We start from the raw sequence: 19676 nt of genomic DNA, 5'->3' as shown, positions 1-19676 counted from the left end.
TAAGCTGATTCTGTTCCATCTAGAATAGTCCCTCACTTCCTTCATGAATATTACTTTATGACAGGCTGAGGATCTTGGAGACAGTTTCTACCTGCTTGTCAAGAAGACAGGCATGTGTGGGAGGGAGAAATAGTTTTTATATGAAGACTTTAGAACTTCATAATTTATTCCTCTCATCTTGGAAGTATTAAAATGCATTTGGCAATGTTCGTGACGTTTAAAATTAGCTTTATATTTTCCACTGGGTACAGCAATTTTTCAGTAAAATTTTGCACTAAGGACGCTGGGTAGAATAAATTCCAAATGCAGATATATTTAGAGATGGTTTTAGGTTGGTAACTATCAAACTGTCTTTTAGATGTTCGTGTCTGAGAACTTCAGATGCTACCTTTGAGAGAGACTTTTATTAATAATTACCAAAGGCAGGAACTATAATTGAAGGAAATTTCAGAGCACACTTGCATAGGTCTATCTCTTGGAAGGATTTTAGATACTAGCTATCCAGGGGCTCGGCACAAAAACTTCGTTTCACCTGGTCTCCGAGGTGTTCTTCGGCGGCCACTTCAGCTCATTAGCTGCCTTTTGCCTGTTTAGCTACCAAAGGTTGATTTACTTATGTAGTAAATGTCTTTTTGAAACCTAACATATATTTTATTCCTCTGGGAAGGTGATAAGAAGGCAATTCATTATAAGTTAGATTGAACGAAAAATTTAAGACTAAAACCAGGCAAGAGGGATATATGAGTCCTATAATCATATTTAGAGATTGGATTAAATTTAATAGCAAATCTTTTCTATGTTTGTTCCATCAAAGTTATATAAGCTGCATTCAAGAGCATTTCTTTGCCCTCCATTCTTTTGATCTCACTTTTATAAAAAGACCCTGTTAGGTTCAGGATAAGGATCCCTAATCTGAAAGTTTTGGGCATTGACATGATGCCACAAGTGGAAGATTCCACACTTCACCTCATGTGACAGATTGTATCTATTATTTTTAATTTAATTTAATTTGATTTTTTTGAGAAGGAGTCTCACTCTGTCACCCAGGCTGAAGTACAGTGGTATGATCTCAGCTCTTTGCAACTTCTGCCTCCTGGATTCAAGGGATTCTCCTACCTCGGCCTTCCGAGTAGCTGGGACCACAGGCACATACCACCATGCCCAGCTAATTTTTTGTGTGTATTTTTAGTAGAGACAAGGTTTCAGTGTGTTAGCCAGAATGGTCTCAATCTCCTGACCTCATGGTCCACCCGCCTCAGCTTCCTAAGTGCTGGGATTACAGCTGTGAGCCACTGCGCCCAGCCGATTGCGTCTGTTATTAAAAATGTTGTATAAAATTACCTTCAAGCTATGTGTATAAGGTGCATATGAAACATAAATAAACTTCATGTTTAGACTTATGTCTCATCCCCAAGATATCTCGTTATGTATATGCAAATATTCCAAAATCTGAAACACTTCTGGTCTCAAGCATGTCAGATAAGGAATACTCAACCTGTAGTATTTTTTAAAAATCTCCATGTGGATTCTGGTGCCTTTTTTTTCCAGAGTGACATTGATAAGATCTGCTATAAAAAAAATTAAATACTTTTCTGAGAAAACAAAGAAATAGCTTAGATATGGGGGAAACACTTTATAACTTACCAAACTGTTACTACTATTAACCTCACTTTGTTTTAATTACATTTTTAAAGTGCTGTTTATGGTGGCACTAAAAATTACTACAGAGAAAATTCATTTATTTAAAAATTATTATTGCTATTATTATTGTTATTATTTTGAGACGGAGTCTTGCTCTGTCACCCAGGTTGGAGTGCAACGGTGCAGTCTAGGCCCACTGCAACCCCCACCTCCCAGGTTCAAGCAATTCTCCTGTCTCAGCCTCCCAAGTAGCTAGGACTACAGGCATATACCACAACACCCGGCTAATTTTTTGTATTTTTAGTAGAGACGGGATTTCAACACATAGGCTAGGCTGGTCTCAAACCCCTGACCTCATGATCCGCCCACCTCAGGCTCCCAAAGTGCTGGGATTACAGGCATGAGCTACCACACCCGGCCAGAGAAAATTTAATTGACTTTTCTTGTTCCTGCCTCTTTTATTCCTTCCATTCTCTTGTTTCCCTCAAAATTAGCTGTATTCTCCATCCTACATCGACTTTCTGGGTGACCAGTGCTATGGTGTCCTAAATGTTAATACCTTTCCTAAATTTTAATATCTAACTTAGTTGTTTGGTGCTATGGTAACAAGTAATGACGAAAGCCATTCATTGAATATGACTTTTTTAAAGTTCAATATTCCTAGGCTGTCTGACTGTCCTGTATGTTTAGAGCAGGTACACAGTTCTAAGTTCTGTTGCCCTCAACTTGAGATTTAACATCTGTGCATGTCATTTAACCCTCAAAAAAAAAGATGATGATGTACTGTTATTATAATGACTACAGCCACACCAAGCAAACATGTTCAAAGTCCATGAGTGAACAAGGCAAAAGACTAGATTGGAGAGTATCAGATGCAATTGCCAAGGTTCAACGATTTTTGAGTCACAGAAAATACATGACTCCAAAGAATTTAGCAGGAATAAGTAAACATGAAGTACTACCTTTAGACCTTTAGATTCTACCTCACATTAGAGGCTGTAGAAGGAGAAGACAACATTCTGATCACAGAAAGTAATGATCCTCTGTGTGTTACAGTTGCCAGATTGTTTTCTGTTCTGGTGATATGCTTTAAAGGTACCATTATTCAAATCGTGTACCTTTAGAGAGAACTGAGAAAGATCATAAAACATCTGAAAACTGGCCAGGCACGGTGGCTCACGCCTGTAATCCCAGCACTTTGAGAGGCAGAGGCAGGCCGATCACCTGAAGTCACGAGTTCGAGAACAGCCTGGCCACACATAGCAAAACGCTGTCTCTACTAAAAATATAAAAATTAGCCGATGTGGTGGCGGGCACCTGAAATCCCAGCTACTCGGGAGGCTGAGGCAGGAGAATCACTTGAACCTGGGAGGCAGAGGTTGCAGTGGGCAAAGATTGTACCACTGCACTCTAGCCTGGGCAACAGAGTGAGACTTTGTCTCAAAAAATAAAACATAAATAAAATAAAACATCTGAAAATCATGTCTCATGAGAGGGAATTGAAGAAATAAGAGTTATTTTTTCCCTGGGGATTAGAAGAATCACTATCTTAAATAGTCATGGCAGGGGAAAGGTGGAAATAAATTTGCTCAGAGAACAGGATTTGAAAGCAGATTTTGTTTCAGCATAAGAAAAAGTGTTCAGACAACTACAGGGGTCAGAAAGTAATAGAACATCTTGTAAAGTTGTAACTTCCCTCTTAGCACTGTCTCCTGTGAGGAGGATACTCTCAAGCGGAGGTGGTGGTGGTATTGTTATGTTTTCATTTCATTTTGTTTTGATTTTTTTTCTTTGTCTTGAAGCCCCTAAGGGCTTTTTCGTTGTTCTCACCCTCATTCTCTTCTACACATCTAGTGATTCTGATATCCCCACGTAGGAGGGTGCTATATAATCCCTAAGAACCCATTATTACTTATATTTTCAAGTAACCTGCATAAATAAATCTCTTGTGGGTTTTTGTTTCGTTTTGGTAGAGATAGGATCTTGCTTTGTTGCCCAGGCTGGTTTTGAACTCCTGGCTTCAAGCAATCCTCCCATCTTGGCCTCAGAAATCACTTATTTCTTAAGCCATACCATTGCAATTTTGCTTTAGAAAAAGTCAGACTTTGAGGCAAATTTTAGCTAGGTTCTACAGTTGTCTGTATGGAGATTTAATAAGAATTGTGCTTCTATTAAACATCATATTTGAGCAATTTCCTGAATATTAATAGAAAAGTTCTATCATGCATACATCAAGTGAACAAATGCCAAAAGTGAATGCTCTGTTCTTCCTCATGTGTGTCTCTTCTGTTTTTAACACCCTAGGCTGGGAATCTCTCTTCAGGCTTGCCTTCTGCAAATCGTTGGGTACAGAAACCTTATTGCAGATGTTGAAAAACTGCGTAGAGAGCCATATGATTCTGATAATCCCCAACATGAAGAAATGCTTTTGAAGGTTAGTGCTTGAACAAATTTCAATTCTTCACTTAAGTCAGCTGACATCTGCCAGGCACCTGCATGTGCTAGGCACTGCTTTGGACATTAGGGGTACAAAGATGGATCAGATAAGGGCACCTAACTGGTTGGTAAGGTCAAGTTTTCTTGCTGCCACAGGTGTTGGAAGTAAATTTTTCATCAGAAAATTCCTGTGAGAAGTTAAGTTCAAAGCCAATTTTCTTTTGTAATTCGAGAAGGCATCAGAGGTGATTTCTGTGGGCTCTCACATTTGGCTGAAGTTTAGATTGTTTAATATGTGTTGAAAGCCAGCAGGAGAAATAGCATTTGTCAAAGAGTGACTTGGGATTTCCATTTATGACTTTTAATACTCATCAGAGAAGATAAAGTTGGTTTCTGCTTCAGCAATGAGCCTCTTGGGAAATTACCCAAGATCTTAATTCTGATTATTTATTCATGTAACTTAGAGAGTTAGAAGAGGTAAAGGTTTATATTTGGCACACTAGAACTGCTGGAGAAATAATGTGGAGTTTTGAATACTCGTGGCTGTCAAAACAAAACCTTAAAAATCTTACGGGATCTAATGGTATATTAAGAAACATCAGTAAAACTTTCCCTCAAAACACTGAGTTTGGGGCTAAAGAAATTAACACTCCAAAATAATTAAGACAAACCTTTAGAACTATATACTTATCAGAAATGTTTTATAAATTCATTTCTGAAAATAGATGCTTTTTTAGGATTAGGGTGCTTTAGGGTACTTCCTTACCTTTTCCTAGAATTCAAAAGGCAGTAACAAAATTGTAAGAAAACATTTGTTTAGCTTCCTTTATTTTATTGAAAAATGTCAACAGAAGATGTAATTTTAAAAATGTATCCTGTTGTGGTTTTGTGTGAAGGAGTGTATGTTTTTGTGTATGTAAGTACTTAAGCAGATGACTCATTTGTCTCTGTTAATTAGTGCTGGATCTGATGTGAATCATTAAAAATTAAAGATGCCTCATTCTTGGCAAGAGTTTTTTTCTTTCTTTTCTCCCTGCTTAAATTTAACTAATCTAGTGGCTGAATTTTATCTCTTTGTATTGCCTTTTTTTTTTCCTGACCCTTTTCTGATGGAGGTAGTTCAACACAATGACCCAAACATAGGAAATAAAAGGTGAGAGAGAAAAGAGGTGTTATAATTAACAGATAGCCACAAGAGCCTGAACAATTCATTAGAATAGCTGAGATTCCCTCAGAAGCAGTGACATCCAGATGCCTGCTAGGCATATCTTTAGCTGATCCATCATATGTGTGATGGCACATAGTAGGTTTTCAACAAATATGAATGAATGCATGAATTATTATAGTTCATTAGCTACATCTCAGGAACTTATATATGATTTTTATCTGTGGTTATGATTAGATTATGTGTTATCATTTTAACTGTCAGCTATACGGAAGTAGGCAAGGAAATGATGGTTATCTCTGTTTTAGAGATGAGAAAACTATAAGCATTTTAGCTTAGGTTCCTATTCACATATCTAGTAAATTATAAAGTCAGGGCTCTTCATTACTGCATCAGGCACTTTGGGAAAAGGCATCATTTCTGCCCTCAAGTGAATTACAATCCAACTGGGCATATTCTATATCTTTAAAAATCACCAAATCTGGCCGGGCGTGGTGGCTTATGCCTGTAATCCCAGCACTTTGGGAGGCCGAGGCAGGTGGATCACTTGAGGTCAGGAGTTGGAGACCAGCTGGCCAACATGGTGAAACCCTGTCTCTACTAAAAATACAAAAATTAGCTGGATGTATTGGCAGATGCCTGTAATCCCAGGTACTTGAGAGGCTGAGGCAGGAGAATTGCTTGAACCTGGAAACGGAGGTTGCAATGAGTCCAGATCGCACCACTGCACTCCAACCTGGGCGACAAAGCAAGACTCTGTCTCGAAAAAAAAAAAAAAAAAAAACTCAATCTTATCCATACAGCACCCTGAGGTATCTTTGAAATGTTTTCCATGCCCAATGCCTTATTTTAGCCATCCAATTGCCTTTTAATTATTCCAGTAACCATTAGATTTTTCCCTCCCATCATCTAAAATACTGTTGGAGGGATTTTTTTTTTTCAAAACACAGATATATTCATTGTTATTCCCTAGACTCAAAACTCCAGGCTATGTCCTATAGTAGAAAGCCCACGCATCTTAGCATGGCATTTTGAAGGCTTTCCAATGTATTTCTTGAAGCTGCAGCTCCTGTATCACCATCACATTTCTGCCATCTTCTGCCACTCACCATGACCCAGAATAAGCCATGCCATACCATATGCTCAGGAATTTGTTCATGCTGTTCCCCCTGTTACCCATTATTCTCACTGCAGAAGCCAGTTCGTTTTTTTAAATCCTTACTCACTGAATTTTGAAATCCTCACTAGCTCCCCAAGCAAACTTAGGAGTGGGATCTTTGTTTTTTTCTTCAGTTTGTTCAGATTTCAAGTATGATAATAAAATAAGAAATAATAAAACATTAGTTGAGTGTTTAGTATGTGCCAATTGTTAAAGTCAGTGTTTTCTGGCATTGTTTTATTTGATTATCACAGTAGCCTTGTGATGATACATCACTACTATCTTCATTTTTCAGATAAGGAAACTGAAGCTGAGCAGTGAAGTGACTATGCGAGCTCACATAGGGTGGTAGCTGAGGGCTCTGAGCTGCCACACTACACTAGGTCTTGAGCAAGAAACCACATCTTGTTTGCGTTTGTCTTTCCAGGGCTAATCCATGGTTTGCGTTTCACTGCCTGAGCTTAAGCTTCTTTATCTTTAAAATGGGTAACAATACCCTTGCTACCTACTTCTGTTTAGAGCAAAAGTCAGGAAACCAAGGCCTGCAAACCAAATTTGGCATACCACTCATTTTACAAGTAATATTTGCAGCACAGTCACATGCATTTATGTATGGCATTTATGGCTGCTATGGCCACTATCCTAGTTTAAAGGCAAAGTTAAGTAGTTACAACAGAGACCATACAGCTCATAAAGCCTAAAATGTGTCAACTGGTCTTTTACAAAGTTTGTGCCCAGGCACAGTGGCACACACCTGTAATCCCAGCACTCTGGGAAGCTGAAGCAGGAGGATTACTTGAGCCCAGGAGTTCAAAACCAACCTCAACAACATAGCAAGACCCCATCTCTACAAAACCTTTGCAATCAGTATCTGGGCATGGTAAAGCAGGCCTGTAGTACTAGTTACTCAGGAGGCTGAGGCAGAAGGATCACTCGAGCCTAGGAGATCAAGGCTACAGTGAGCTATGGTTATACCACTACATTTAGCCTGGGCAACAGAGTGTGACCCTATCTCTAAAAAATAATAATAATAATTAAGTTAAATGTAAAAACATGTTTGCTGACCCCTGGTTTGTAAACTCAGGTTATATGTAGTATTGCCACGTGTTTAAATGCTTGGCTTTTTTTAAGCATAGGAGAGCATTATCAGTGTTACTAGAGTTCTAAAGTATTTTAAAAATCTGGATTCTATGATCATTTGAACATAGCCTGGGATGAAATTGAATAATATCACTGTCCCTATGAATCACTTATATAGACATTTCTATTAAAAATATTCCAACCAAGTTAATAATGAAGACAAAATTCTAGATGGATTCATGCACTAAATGAAAAACATAAAGTCCAGAATTAAAGACCTTCTCCTGATGGTACGAGACAATCCCACGGTGACCTTGGTGAGAAGCTGCATCTCCTTGAATGCTCTGGCTCAAGGGTAGATGAATCGCCTTCCCTTTCTGTCCTGCAGAGGGTTCGAGATCAAGCAGACGTGTTCAGATAAACTTATGTAAAGGTTCAGTTCAAAGTGAAGCGAGCTCAGCAGAGCGAGCAGGCCCTGATGGATAACATTCTGACTCAGAGTGCAGTCTCCACACCTGTTTCTTGTCTTCTGCCATGGGAGTCACTTTTCCTAGTCCTGGTCTCCTGTGCTTGGCAGTTGGCTTTGGAACAACTACTCCCAGTAGCACCATCTTAGATGAGTGGATTCCTGAGAGTCCCCACCATAAGCCCACCACCGTTTCTCAGATCTGAAGTTGGCTTCCTAGTGCATGATCTCATCCTTCAAGAGCACCCCATCTCCTACTCTTATTTTTTCAGGGAAGAGTTTACCTATCAGAAGAGAATCAAAATAGTTCAAAGTTTATTTTTTTTATATGTATTTATTTTGAGATAGGGTCTCTTATCATACAGGCTGGAGTTCAGTGGTGAGCTCTTAGCTCACTACCACCTCCACCTCCCAGGTTCAAGCAATTGTTGTGCCTCAGCCTCCCAAGTAGCTGTGATTACATGCATGGGCCACCATGCCTGGCTCAAGGATTTTTTAAATCAGGAAATATACAGATAATTGCACTTCATAAAAGTATTTTAGCATAATGGGCTTTTATCTTCCAAAATAAGTTTAACAATTTTATTTGCTACATGTATTTATTAACCTACTGGTTTAGTCTCTCAATATTTAGCAAGTTTATTTTAAAAATTACTATTCCCATTGGTTTGCAATGCCATTAATGTAAATGCATAACTTTGAAGTCAACATTCCTTTCACTGTGGACATAAGAATTCTTAGGGAGTACAATAGTGACTGTGGCTGATGGGTGCTGTTCAAAAAGACTGGCAGGCTCAGAATGGCATAAACTATTTTTACATACTCTCAGTGTACTACTATTCCTACGTTTTTGCTGTATATTCTTGTCTCATAATATGGTATAAATTATTCTCTAAGTCTGAAAAAAAAACAATTAAGATGAAAACATTTTTGTCTTAATTTCAAAATAAATTTTTAATGAAAAAGAAGTTCCTCATGTTAAATCTGTTCAAAAGAAGGATTTAAATACTTTGTTCACAACCTGTACAATTTTTTCACCCTGAATGCTTTATTACAATCAGTTTGGCAATAAAACTTTCTGTGCTTTATTGAACAGCATTCAATAGATTATAAAATTGTTCAATCTGCATTCGAATCATTATTAGGACACTGAATTATAACAAAGTCCGGTAAATGTATGACCATTCATCAGCACCCTTAAAACCTGCAAATTATTGCAAATAATCTCATGTGTGCATATAACTCAAACATAAACTTTGTGGAGAAGGGATATAAAATAAATACTACAGTATTTCTTCGGTTCTATACAATGCTGGCTAGACGGTTAGATGAAAAGAGTGATATTACTAACAGGCACTGTGGGAAGCCAAGGATCACCTAAGACCAGGAGTTTGAGATCAGCCTGGCCAACATGGTGAAGTCCCATCTCTGCTAAAAATACAAAAATTAGCCAGGCGTGGTGGCGCACACCTGTAGTCTCAGCTACTTGAGAGGCTGAAGCACTAGAATCACTTGAGCCTGGGAGGCAGAGGTTACAGTGAGCTGAGATTGTTCTACTGCACTCCAGCCTGGTGACAGAGAGAGACTTTGTCTCAAAATAAATAAATTAAATTAAATAAATAAAATAATATACATGTATATGTATACATATACATACACACACACATATATCTGTATATATATGTCAGGAAGAATCAAACTATTTTAATAACTGTTTTCTAAGTAGTTACCACAATTGAGTAAAACCAGGATACTCCAGAGCCTATGCCAATACATTTTTCCTGTAGTGTAATGTAATTGCTAATATGAGGTATAATCTGCAAGCAATTAATACTGATATAAGTAGGCTTAAGTCACCATGAAAATCACAGTCCAGTGAATAGCTTCTCAGCTAAAGTAGTTGGAGGAAAGAGTAAAGGGAAATGAGAAAGGGTAGACAGGGCAGGCTTCCAGTAGGAACATCATTTACATGGCTTATCATCATCATCATCTTGTATGTAACAGTCCACTGGTGCAGGAAGGTAAATCTTTCCCAAGTATGCTAGCCTAGCATAGTAATACATACATACATACTTTATGTAGCATAGTAAGATTATTTAAGTATTACTGTTTCATTTCTACTTATATTTAGATTATATTATATTTAGATTATACATAATACTATATGCATATTAAAAACTCATTTTCCAAAATGAGATAAAAGTGATTCAGGTAAGCTGGACCTATGTACTACAGAATTTAGAATATCTAAACTCAGAGGTAAAATCAAAGGAAAACATTGCCACCTTTTTAGTGAATGCATTGTATGAAACTTCAAGCACATTCATTTTTTAATAGATGGGCTTGCCTGATGAGGATTGTAATCCAATCACTGTTTAGCAGCAGTTTTGCCAAACTGTAAATTCTTTTATTAACAGGCATTATAAACAGATAATACTAATCTTATTTAAAAACTGTGAGTGCCACACTGGTGAATATACAGCTTATGAATAACTTAAAAAAGTATTTCCCATTTTAAAAGGCAAACACAGCAGACAACTATACTAAACAAGGAAGCTAGAATATGGATACATGATTGATGGGTCTAAAATTATACATACAGTACATAATTAATGTTAATTATGTGATCAGTACGTTTTTCTATGTGATTCCCTTCATGCTACTTTCCCCAGAAACTGAATTCTGAACTTCCTCTTCTAAAATTGGTACAATCAGGTTATCCCTGGACATCAAATTTTCTTTTATCACAAACTTAGCAAACCAATGACACGAAAATGTTTCATTTTCATATTCATCCAATATCTGGAGTAATAAAAAGAAGCATGTGGCCAGGCACAGTGACTCACACCTTTAATCCCACCCTGCCTAGCTAATTTTCAAGGTTTTTTTTTGTTTGTTTGTTTTTTGTTTTTTTTTAAGTAGAGACAGGGTTTCACATGTTGGCCAGGCTGGTGTCAAACTCCTGACCTCAAGTGATCCCCCTGCCTCAGCCTCCCAAAGTTCTGGGATTACAGACATGAGCCACCGCACCCGACCTGAATAATAAAATGCTTTGAAAAGAAATTTCATTTTAATTATTTTATGGATCATGAAAGACTAGATTAATGGCTAAAAAGTGTTCTTAACTAAGGTGATGGCACTGTGGTCATGGCAGAGGGCATGGCAGTGCTGAGGTGGACCAGGCTGGGCACCAAGGTGCAAAATTTATATAACTGGTCTGATGATTGTTTTAATGAAATGGACAGTACACAAGCTGTTCAGCAGCATATGCAATGGAACATAAGAGATTACTCTAATACTCAGAGAAATCTTGAACCACCTGAAGGCCAAGATGCAGGTATATGGAAGTATGAACATTTAAGGCAATTTTGCCTTGAGCCAAATGGACTTGCTGTCAAACTTCAGAGTGAATCCCATCCAGATACTTGTATTCAAAGGACAGCAACTGAACAATGGATTTTTCCTTGTGCAGCTCATAAAACTCCAAGAGTGTTCTGCCACAGACTATACTAGACACACACTTGTTGCTGCTGTGTCTTCTGAAAAACAAATATTTCTCCAGCAGGGTTAGTGTAAAGGAATAATCTGTAGCAAAGCTTGGATCAGCATACTGTAAGATTTACAAAATATTTTCATACGCTTCTTTTTTTTTTTTTTTCTTTTTTTGAGATGGAGTCTAGTTCTGTCGCCCAGGCTGGAGTGCAGTGACATGATCTCAGCTCACTGAAACCTCTACCTCCCTGGTTCAAGTGATTCCCCTGCCTCAGCCTCCTGAGTACCTGGGATTACAGATGCCAGCCACAATGCCCAGCTAATTTTTGGGTTTTTAGTAGAGATGGGGTTTCATGATGTTGGCCGAGCTGGTCTTGAACTCCTGAGCTGAAGTGATTCACTTTCCTCAGCTTCCCAAAATGCCGGGGTTATAGGTGTGATCCACTGCGCCTGGCCAGTTTCTGTTTTGATGAATGCAGAGCACTGGCACATTCTTATATGGATTATTTTAAAAGAAATTTTGTATACTTATGCTTGATATTTTGCCTTCAAGCACGAGAGATTTACCTCCTTTCTTTTTACCCTTTTTTTCTCGCCCTTTAGACAAATTGAATTCATGCGTTGTGGCACTAACATAAAACATTTCATAATGTGAATAATAAGTATAATATTAGATTAATGTATAAAATGACATTAGGAAAATGAATAACAGCTTTTATTAGTTAGTACCTTCTGTCATTGAATATTATGTTTTACACTGTGTCAGGTATGTGACAATTTGATTTAGCAAGGTATTTTGTGTATTACTGTTTTATTTAAGCTTTAAAATCATGTAATGTAGAATAAGCAATTTAGAAATTGAATTATTTTGGCTGCGCGTGGTGGCTCACGCCTGTAATCCAAGCACTTTGGAGGCCAAGGCGGGTGGATCACCTGAGGTTGGGAGTTCAAGAAATTGAATTATTTCTGAAATAGTAGTAAGGAAATTTTACATTTGTGTTTATACCCTGTCTGTAATGAAGATATAAGTCTAAAAAGTAAACTTGCCTACATGCCCATCCCTATTAGAAAGAACTAAGAGGGCCAGGTGCAGTGGCTCACACCTATAATCCCAGCGCTTTGGGAGGCCAAGGCAGGTGGATCACCTGAGGTCAGGAGTTCGAGACCAGCCTGGCTAACATGGTGGAACCCCTTTCTACTAAAAATACAAAAAATTAGCTGAGATGGTGGTGCATGCCTATAATCTTAGCTACTCGGAAGGCTGAAGCAGGAGAATCACTTAAACCAGGGAGGCAGATGTTGCAGTGAGCCAAGATCCCACCATTGCCCTACGACTTGAGCAACCGGAGCGAAAACTGTCCCCCCCAAAAAAAAAATGGAAAGAAAGAAATAAGTGTTTGAGCATTACATGTTTATATAACTTTATACAACTATGGGGTTTCAGTGTTTCTCTGGTAATCAAGTAATGATATGTGCTGAATCTATCTTTCTACAGAAAACTTTAAAAAATAGAACCAGCTTATTAAGCAGTAAATAGCATAATGCTTAGAATTTACATTTGTCCGGTAACGTATTAATATGATTGATTTTAATTGAAATTACTTTCGGTAACTCTTAAAGATAATAATATATTTTGAGGTTTATTCATGAACATTACTGATATCCTTTCCTTTGGCTACATGATGTTTACTCTCACTCCTGTCATAGGTGAGACCTAAGAAATGAAAATCAGCCGAGTGTGGTGGCTCACACCTGTAATACTAGCACTTTGGGAGGGTGAGGCAGGCGGATCACTTGAGGTCAGGAGTTTGAGAACAGCCTAACCAATGTGATGAAATCCCATCTCTACTAAAAGCACAAAAGTCAGCCAGGCGTGGTGGTGCATGCTTGTAATCCCAGCTACTCTGGAGACAGAGGCAGGAGAATCACTTGAACTCGGGAGGCGGAAGTTACAGTGAGCTAAGATCGTGCCACCGCACTCCAGTCTGGGTGACAGAGTGAGACTTCGTCTCCAGAAAAAAAAAAAAAAGAAAAGAAACTCAAGTCAGTTCACTCTTTTTTTGGTTAATAACACTGCTAAAAGTTTTGAAATAACAGTAAAACATTTTCTGAGAATCCGAATAATAGGTGGCCTTGAAATTTTTCCCCTTTTCTCTTTCCTTTATACTCAAATATTTTTGAGAGCACCGTAGAGCTTTTTTGAGGGAGATTATCTATCTAATCTATCTACATATCTATCTACCTACTATCTAATTTCCTATTCAAAATTAAAATAGAAAGATTTAAAACATTAAAATATACAAATACTCATTCCATTGTCGTCAGAGCAATGATATCATAACACATCATGCATCCGTTGGAAAATTCCACTGTATACTCACAAGACAATGAAAGCAACAAGGCAAATAACCTCTTATTATAATATAGTTGTTTTGTGGTTTTGTTTTTATCTCTCAGACCCTCTGAAAGGTCCTGGGAACCTCCAGGGAGGCTTCAGATCATACTTTGAGAATTGCTGTCATAAATAATTGAAAGATGTCACATCTTTAATTGTAATGTATTTGCATACATTCAGCTTTGCAAAGCCCCTCCTAATAACATAGTTTACAAAATCTGAATCAATAGGAAAGGGTATTTGTGTGTGTATATCAACAGGGTAATTCTTTTTTTTCTACAGTTGTGGAAATTCTTGAAGCCCAATACTCCACTGGAATCTCGGATTTCTAAGCAGTGGTGTGAAATTGGTTTCCAAGGTGATGATCCTAAAACAGATTTTCGAGGAATGGGACTTCTGGGACTATACAATTTGCAGTAAGTAAAATGACCGACACCTGAGGGTTTGAGTGATGTTTTGGTCTCCTCATGTTGAAATGGCAAAAGGTGAGTAGTTAGCTTCAAAAGCTACTTCCCATAACATTCTAAGAAAACATTCAAGTTCCCTGAAAGGCCAGGTTCATAAAATGTTAAAAGTGTCTGCCACCTTCCTTGTATTTCAGCAAACTTCATGGATTTTTAAAGCAAATCTCAAATATATTTAAAAATTGTTTTATTATTTAAAATTTTCAAACATATGTAAAAACAGGGAAGATTGTAATGAACACCCTTGTATTGATCATCCAGATTCAGTGACTCCTGAGGTTTTGAAATATTCATGATTTTTTTTGGCAGAAGGGAATTAATGATAATTCTACACTGCATTTCACTCTTTATATTTCAAAAAGTAGTTCTAAGAAATTTCAGTGTTAACTCACATTAACCACAAGGCCATTATCACACTGAACAAAATTAACAAAGATTCCTTAGTGTCATCTTTATCCAGTACGTATTCAAATTTCCCGATTCCCTCAAAAATACTTTTTACAGCTGGTTTGTCCTAGTGCACTTCCATGCAAGATCTACACATTGCACTTATTTACTATGCCCTTTGGTCTTCTTAAATTAGATCAGTCTCTCCTACTGTGTCCCTTCCTTTTACCCACTCCTCCATGTCATTACCTTGAAGATTTCAGGTCAGTTGTCCTGTAATAATATGTCCCATGGTCTGGATTTATCTGTTTGCACTTGCATCCATCCCCTGTACTTCCTGAAAATTGGTGGTATGCAGACAGGGCTGAAGAGATTCAGGTTGGCTCACAGCGGGAGGCCTTCAGTCCCTCTACTCTCAGCTCTGTGCTGTGACGAATCAGAAGGCTCCCAGCCTGTTGCCTCCAGTGTAATGTCCATCAGCCTTTCCTCCTTCCATGATCTTTACTGAACCAACTAATTAATTATATAAAAGTGCTTTTCTATTTGTTATTTTTCTTATAATTGTTGGCTGAAATTTTTAAAGACTTCATTTCCCTTATATAGTTATTTGGTTTCTCTGAAATATAGGCAGGACAGATATTCAGTTTTCTATTTAGTTGCCAATTCTCAGAGTCAGGAGTTGGTAGCTTGGTTCTCTTGTTAGTGACCAATTTTTTTTTTTTTTTTTTGCTCTATCTCTCTATTTTTAAAACACCATTTGTTAACTCCTGTGTTTTTATGTGTTTTTTGTAACTCAACTAATTGTACTTGTTATTTTTTTCATACTTTAATTCAGTATATGTAGTCATTATTAATTTTTGAGCCAAAGGGTTCTTTCAAGTTGGTTCTTGTGTCCTTTGACAGTACCATATTAGGGCAGTGATGTATTTTGAAAAGAAGTTAAGCCTTACTCAGTCATTTTAGTCGCATCCCATTTTTCCCCTAGATCTTTCCCTTTATTTTAAATTTAAGCAGTTTAATAATCACCCATTCTTTTATGAAATGTTTTAATGTTAATGAATGGAAAGTAAACATTAATGACAGTGTTACAGGTAAGTGATAAAGTCGGAGCTTTTGAATAACTGGGACAATTGTCCTTCCACTGAAAAAATTAAATTAAATCTCTACCTCACCTCAGTTCATAAGTTGAAAGTCCGAAACAAATCTTTCCTACTTTTAGAAGAAAATCAAGATATCTGAGTAAGGAGAGATCTCCTAAAGACACGAGCAAAAAAAGCATCAACTGAAAAAGAAGAATCATTAAATTTCACACATTAAAAGTAAAAATTGCAGTAAGATAAGCCTCTGTAAACAAAATAAAACAAGTTGAGATTGACATCCACATAAATGATAAAGTATCTATGTTCAGTATATTGTTCTCTATAAGGTTGTCTTTTTTATTTGAGGACATTTTTAGACTCACTGCACCAAAAATATGAACAGATGAGATGTAAAAGAAGAAACCCAGATGACTGACAAAAGTATGAAAAGAAACTCAATTTCATTAACAACTATGAATGCATGCATTACAATTGCTGAGTTGGGTTTGAAATTTCCTGAGAGGAAATTAAAGAACTTCTTTTACCCTTTGGATTTATGCAGGAAATATACACACATCACATTAAATAATATATGCTATTGTTTCATCATTGTCTCTATGAAGAACTTTTTATGAATTATTTTTGAGGGTGTACAGCTTTGTGTGTTTATTAGGAAACTTCACCACCCTTTTCCTCTTAGAATAAAATATTACTAACATATCTAAACCCAATAAGATATTTTCCATTCATCCAGAATTCAAATTCCCAGTGAATATTTGAAATATACCCTTTCTCATCTCCTCCAGTCTCTTCTTTCTCTCATCATGTTCCTTCGCCGAGGCTTCTGCCTCTGAAGTCCTCCAAGCACTGAACTATTCTACGCTTTCTTCTATAACCCTTCTTCACAATAAAATCCTTGGTTCTCTGGGTAATGGCAAAGCTCTTAATTAAATTTTCAAAATCTACTGGATACATTCCTAAATCTGTGTGGGTTTCGCAGCTACTCTACTATGTCATTACATTTGGAAAATTCTGTTGTGAAAAGTTGTTTGTTCCCCGGAGGAGCTGAAACAAATGATAATCTTATGCCAGTATCCATCTCTGCATTCAAAATGACCTCAAGTTGGATTAAAATGAATATATTCGCAAGTAAGCAAGTATATAGAGTTACAGTTTTCTTTCCCTTCCACTGCAGGTATTTCGCAGAAAGGGATACCACAGCAGCTCAGCAGGTCCTATCTGACTCTCTCCATCCAAAATGCAGGTAATCGTTGAAAATAAAAGATGAATTAGGTTTTATGGGTTAGATCAAATTAACTTCATCTCCTGCATGTATCTGTTGATGAGCTTCTCAGGAGAATGAGGCTTAAAGATTTTTCAAACAAACCCTTGTGATAAATGCTGAGCTGGAGGGTTAAAACTTCAGGTACTTATTCCAAGATTTTGGATGTCAAGTGGCACTATTCAAGTGAGATATGTATTTAAAGGGACTGATAGTGTCACTAGTGTCCAAGAAGACTGAGGAGGTGGGCGTGGAAGAAGGGCAGGGTCTGGGAGAGAGTCCAGAGATGAGAAAGCATGAAGGGAGATGAGAAGGGAGAATGGAAGTCAGAGACCAACTGAGAACATCTGGAATTGCTGAGGCTTTTTTTTTTTTTCTTTCTTGTAAAATTCTAGATTCTAAATTATTTGCATTTTCAATTTACTTTTTTAAATTTTTTTCTTTAACTGATTACATGAAGGGATATCACTAAAGAAGAAATAAGGTATTTTTTCTTTGTTTTGTGTTTTATTGTTTTTATTTTGTTTTAGAAAAAGCATGGGCAAGAATTTTTTTAAGGAACTCTGAATTTATTTGTTTCAAAAAGCCAACATTCTCAAACTTTTAATCTAATATAGTTAATTATAGCTGGGCTATGTTTTAACGAACTGAAAACCAGATAAGACTCACCAGTTGGAAAATGTCAGTCTTTCTACAGCCATGATGAAACCTGGTTAGAGAAACATTATGAACACTCACCTAAAGGCTGAACACCTCACCAAACCTGCTCTGACACCATTTACCCCAGAGACGGGTGTTTTATTTGGGAATTTTGTTGCACAGAGCAACTTTGCTCTTCTATTAATATATTCAATTTGATTATTATAAATGGTAGTTGTGTGTGTGTGTGTGTATTAGTCACTCTTCTTAGAAGGAGTTTTTTATTATTTTGCAATCATAGTTTCATATTACTTTTTTCTCTTCAGCATAATGGTGGATTAGTTGTTAGTATTCATGTTTACTAAGTAAATCCAAAATTTTATCAGAACCTTCTCAAAATTCAGGGATAGGTTGAGTTGAGCTTCCTCGCCCCCCACCTTACTATTTTATTCATTCTAGCTTCATTTGGCTAAGATTTGTTGGGTCATATTTCATTTCCCAAATTTACATTTATAACCTTTTATAAGATTAAAAAGTCATACCTTTAAGAAAAACACTCTCATTGTTTAGCTCTTTCTTATTATATGTTTAAAATCAAGCTATTTTAATTTTTTTTTTTTGAGACAGAGTCTCACTCTGTCACCCAGGCTGCAGTGCAGTGTCACGATCTGGGCTCACTGCAACCTCTGCCTCTTGGGTTCAAGCAATTCTCTGCCTAAGCTTCCGAAGCAACTGGGATTATAGGAGTCCACCACCACACCCGGCTAATTTTTGTATTTTTAGTAGAGATGGGTGTCATCCTCTTGGCCAGGTTGGTCTTGAACTCCTGACCTCTTGATACACACACCTCAGCCTCCCAAAGTGCTAGGGCTACAGGCATGAGCCACCATGCCTGGCCTATTTTAATTTTTTTTCTTTTTCTTTTTGAGATGGAGTCTCGCTCTGTCGCCAGGCTGAAGTACAGTGGCACAATCTTGGCTCACTTCAACCTCTGCCTCCCAGGGTCAAGCGATTCTCCTGCCTCAGCCTCCCGAGTAGCTGGGACTATAGGCATGTGCCACCACACTCTGCTAATCTTTTGTATTTTTAGTAGAGACAGAGCTTCACCGTGTTAGCCAGGATGGTCTCAATCTCTGTGATCCGCCTGCCTTGGACTTCTAAAGTGCTGGGATTACAGACATGAGCCAACACACCCAGCCACTATTTTAATTTTTTAACTACATCTTCTGAGTATTTCTGTAATGTAGAGACTCTAAACTCCTTCTAGCTAAAACTGGCCAGGGAGTCTGTCCATGAGCTCAGGTGGCATTTCCTGGAGGAACATCAGTCGGAAGACACCAGTCCTCCATAGTTCTTGGAATGTGACAACAATAAGCTCGCAGTATTTTTGATTAACCATTGGAGAGGGACTGACTTTGTCTATGAGTCATTCTTAAAGAAAAGCTTTATAGTTGTATCTCCCGTGTTAGACATCCAAGAGAAAGTATTTGAGGTTTGGAGTGACTACTCTTTTTTTAAAAAGAGACTAGCATGTGTGTGTGTTTGCAAAAATGTGTAGTCACATATATAAAATTACTATGCTTTATCCCTCAAACTACAATAAAATTGAATCAATAAAGTTTATATATTAATTACTTCAAACTGATGGTAAATATCATTGGATACAGATCAGCATATTTTGAAAATGCTGCTGCCCTTCACTGATGTCTGATAAAAGTATATATGGATTGATTATGACGTCAATCTAAGTTCTGTCAAGCCCTGAATATTTCAGGTGTTCAAGACAGAGAAGTCAATGTGTACTAAGGAAAGCTCTTTCCTGTCTATCCTTCAGCAAGCGTGACACATTACTGCTCTTGTAAACATCCACTGATTGAATACTAAAGTAACTTGAGGGATAAAAGTGGATTCAAGTTTAAGAAGAAAATTTTGACTGTTAGTTTGTGTGTGTGTGTGTGTGTGTGTGTGTGTGTGTGTGTGTGTGTGTGTGT

General features: G+C 37.4%; 1 protein-coding gene and 1 pseudogene across 1 annotated transcript in view; both read left to right on the top strand.

Moving 5' to 3' along the window:
• ELMOD1 (ELMO domain containing 1) overlaps window positions 1-19676 on the top strand; it is a 74246-nt gene that overhangs the window by 39558 nt on the left and 15012 nt on the right. Inside the window, exons 6-8 of the mRNA XM_032285690.1 lie at window positions 3946-4075; window positions 14117-14250; window positions 16960-17028. Coding sequence (XP_032141581.1) covers window positions 3946-4075; window positions 14117-14250; window positions 16960-17028 — 333 coding nt within the window. The remainder of the gene's footprint in view (window positions 1-3945; window positions 4076-14116; window positions 14251-16959; window positions 17029-19676) is intronic.
• Window positions 11013-11615, top strand: LOC116555990 (annotated as a pseudogene).

This window comes from Sapajus apella, unplaced genomic scaffold (assembly GCF_009761245.1).
Source record: "Sapajus apella isolate SASKATOON/1434 unplaced genomic scaffold, GSC_monkey_1.0 scaffold16, whole genome shotgun sequence".
In the NCBI taxonomy this organism is placed as follows: Eukaryota; Metazoa; Chordata; class Mammalia; order Primates; family Cebidae; genus Sapajus; species Sapajus apella.
This window is presented reverse-complemented; position numbering and strand designations above follow the sequence as displayed.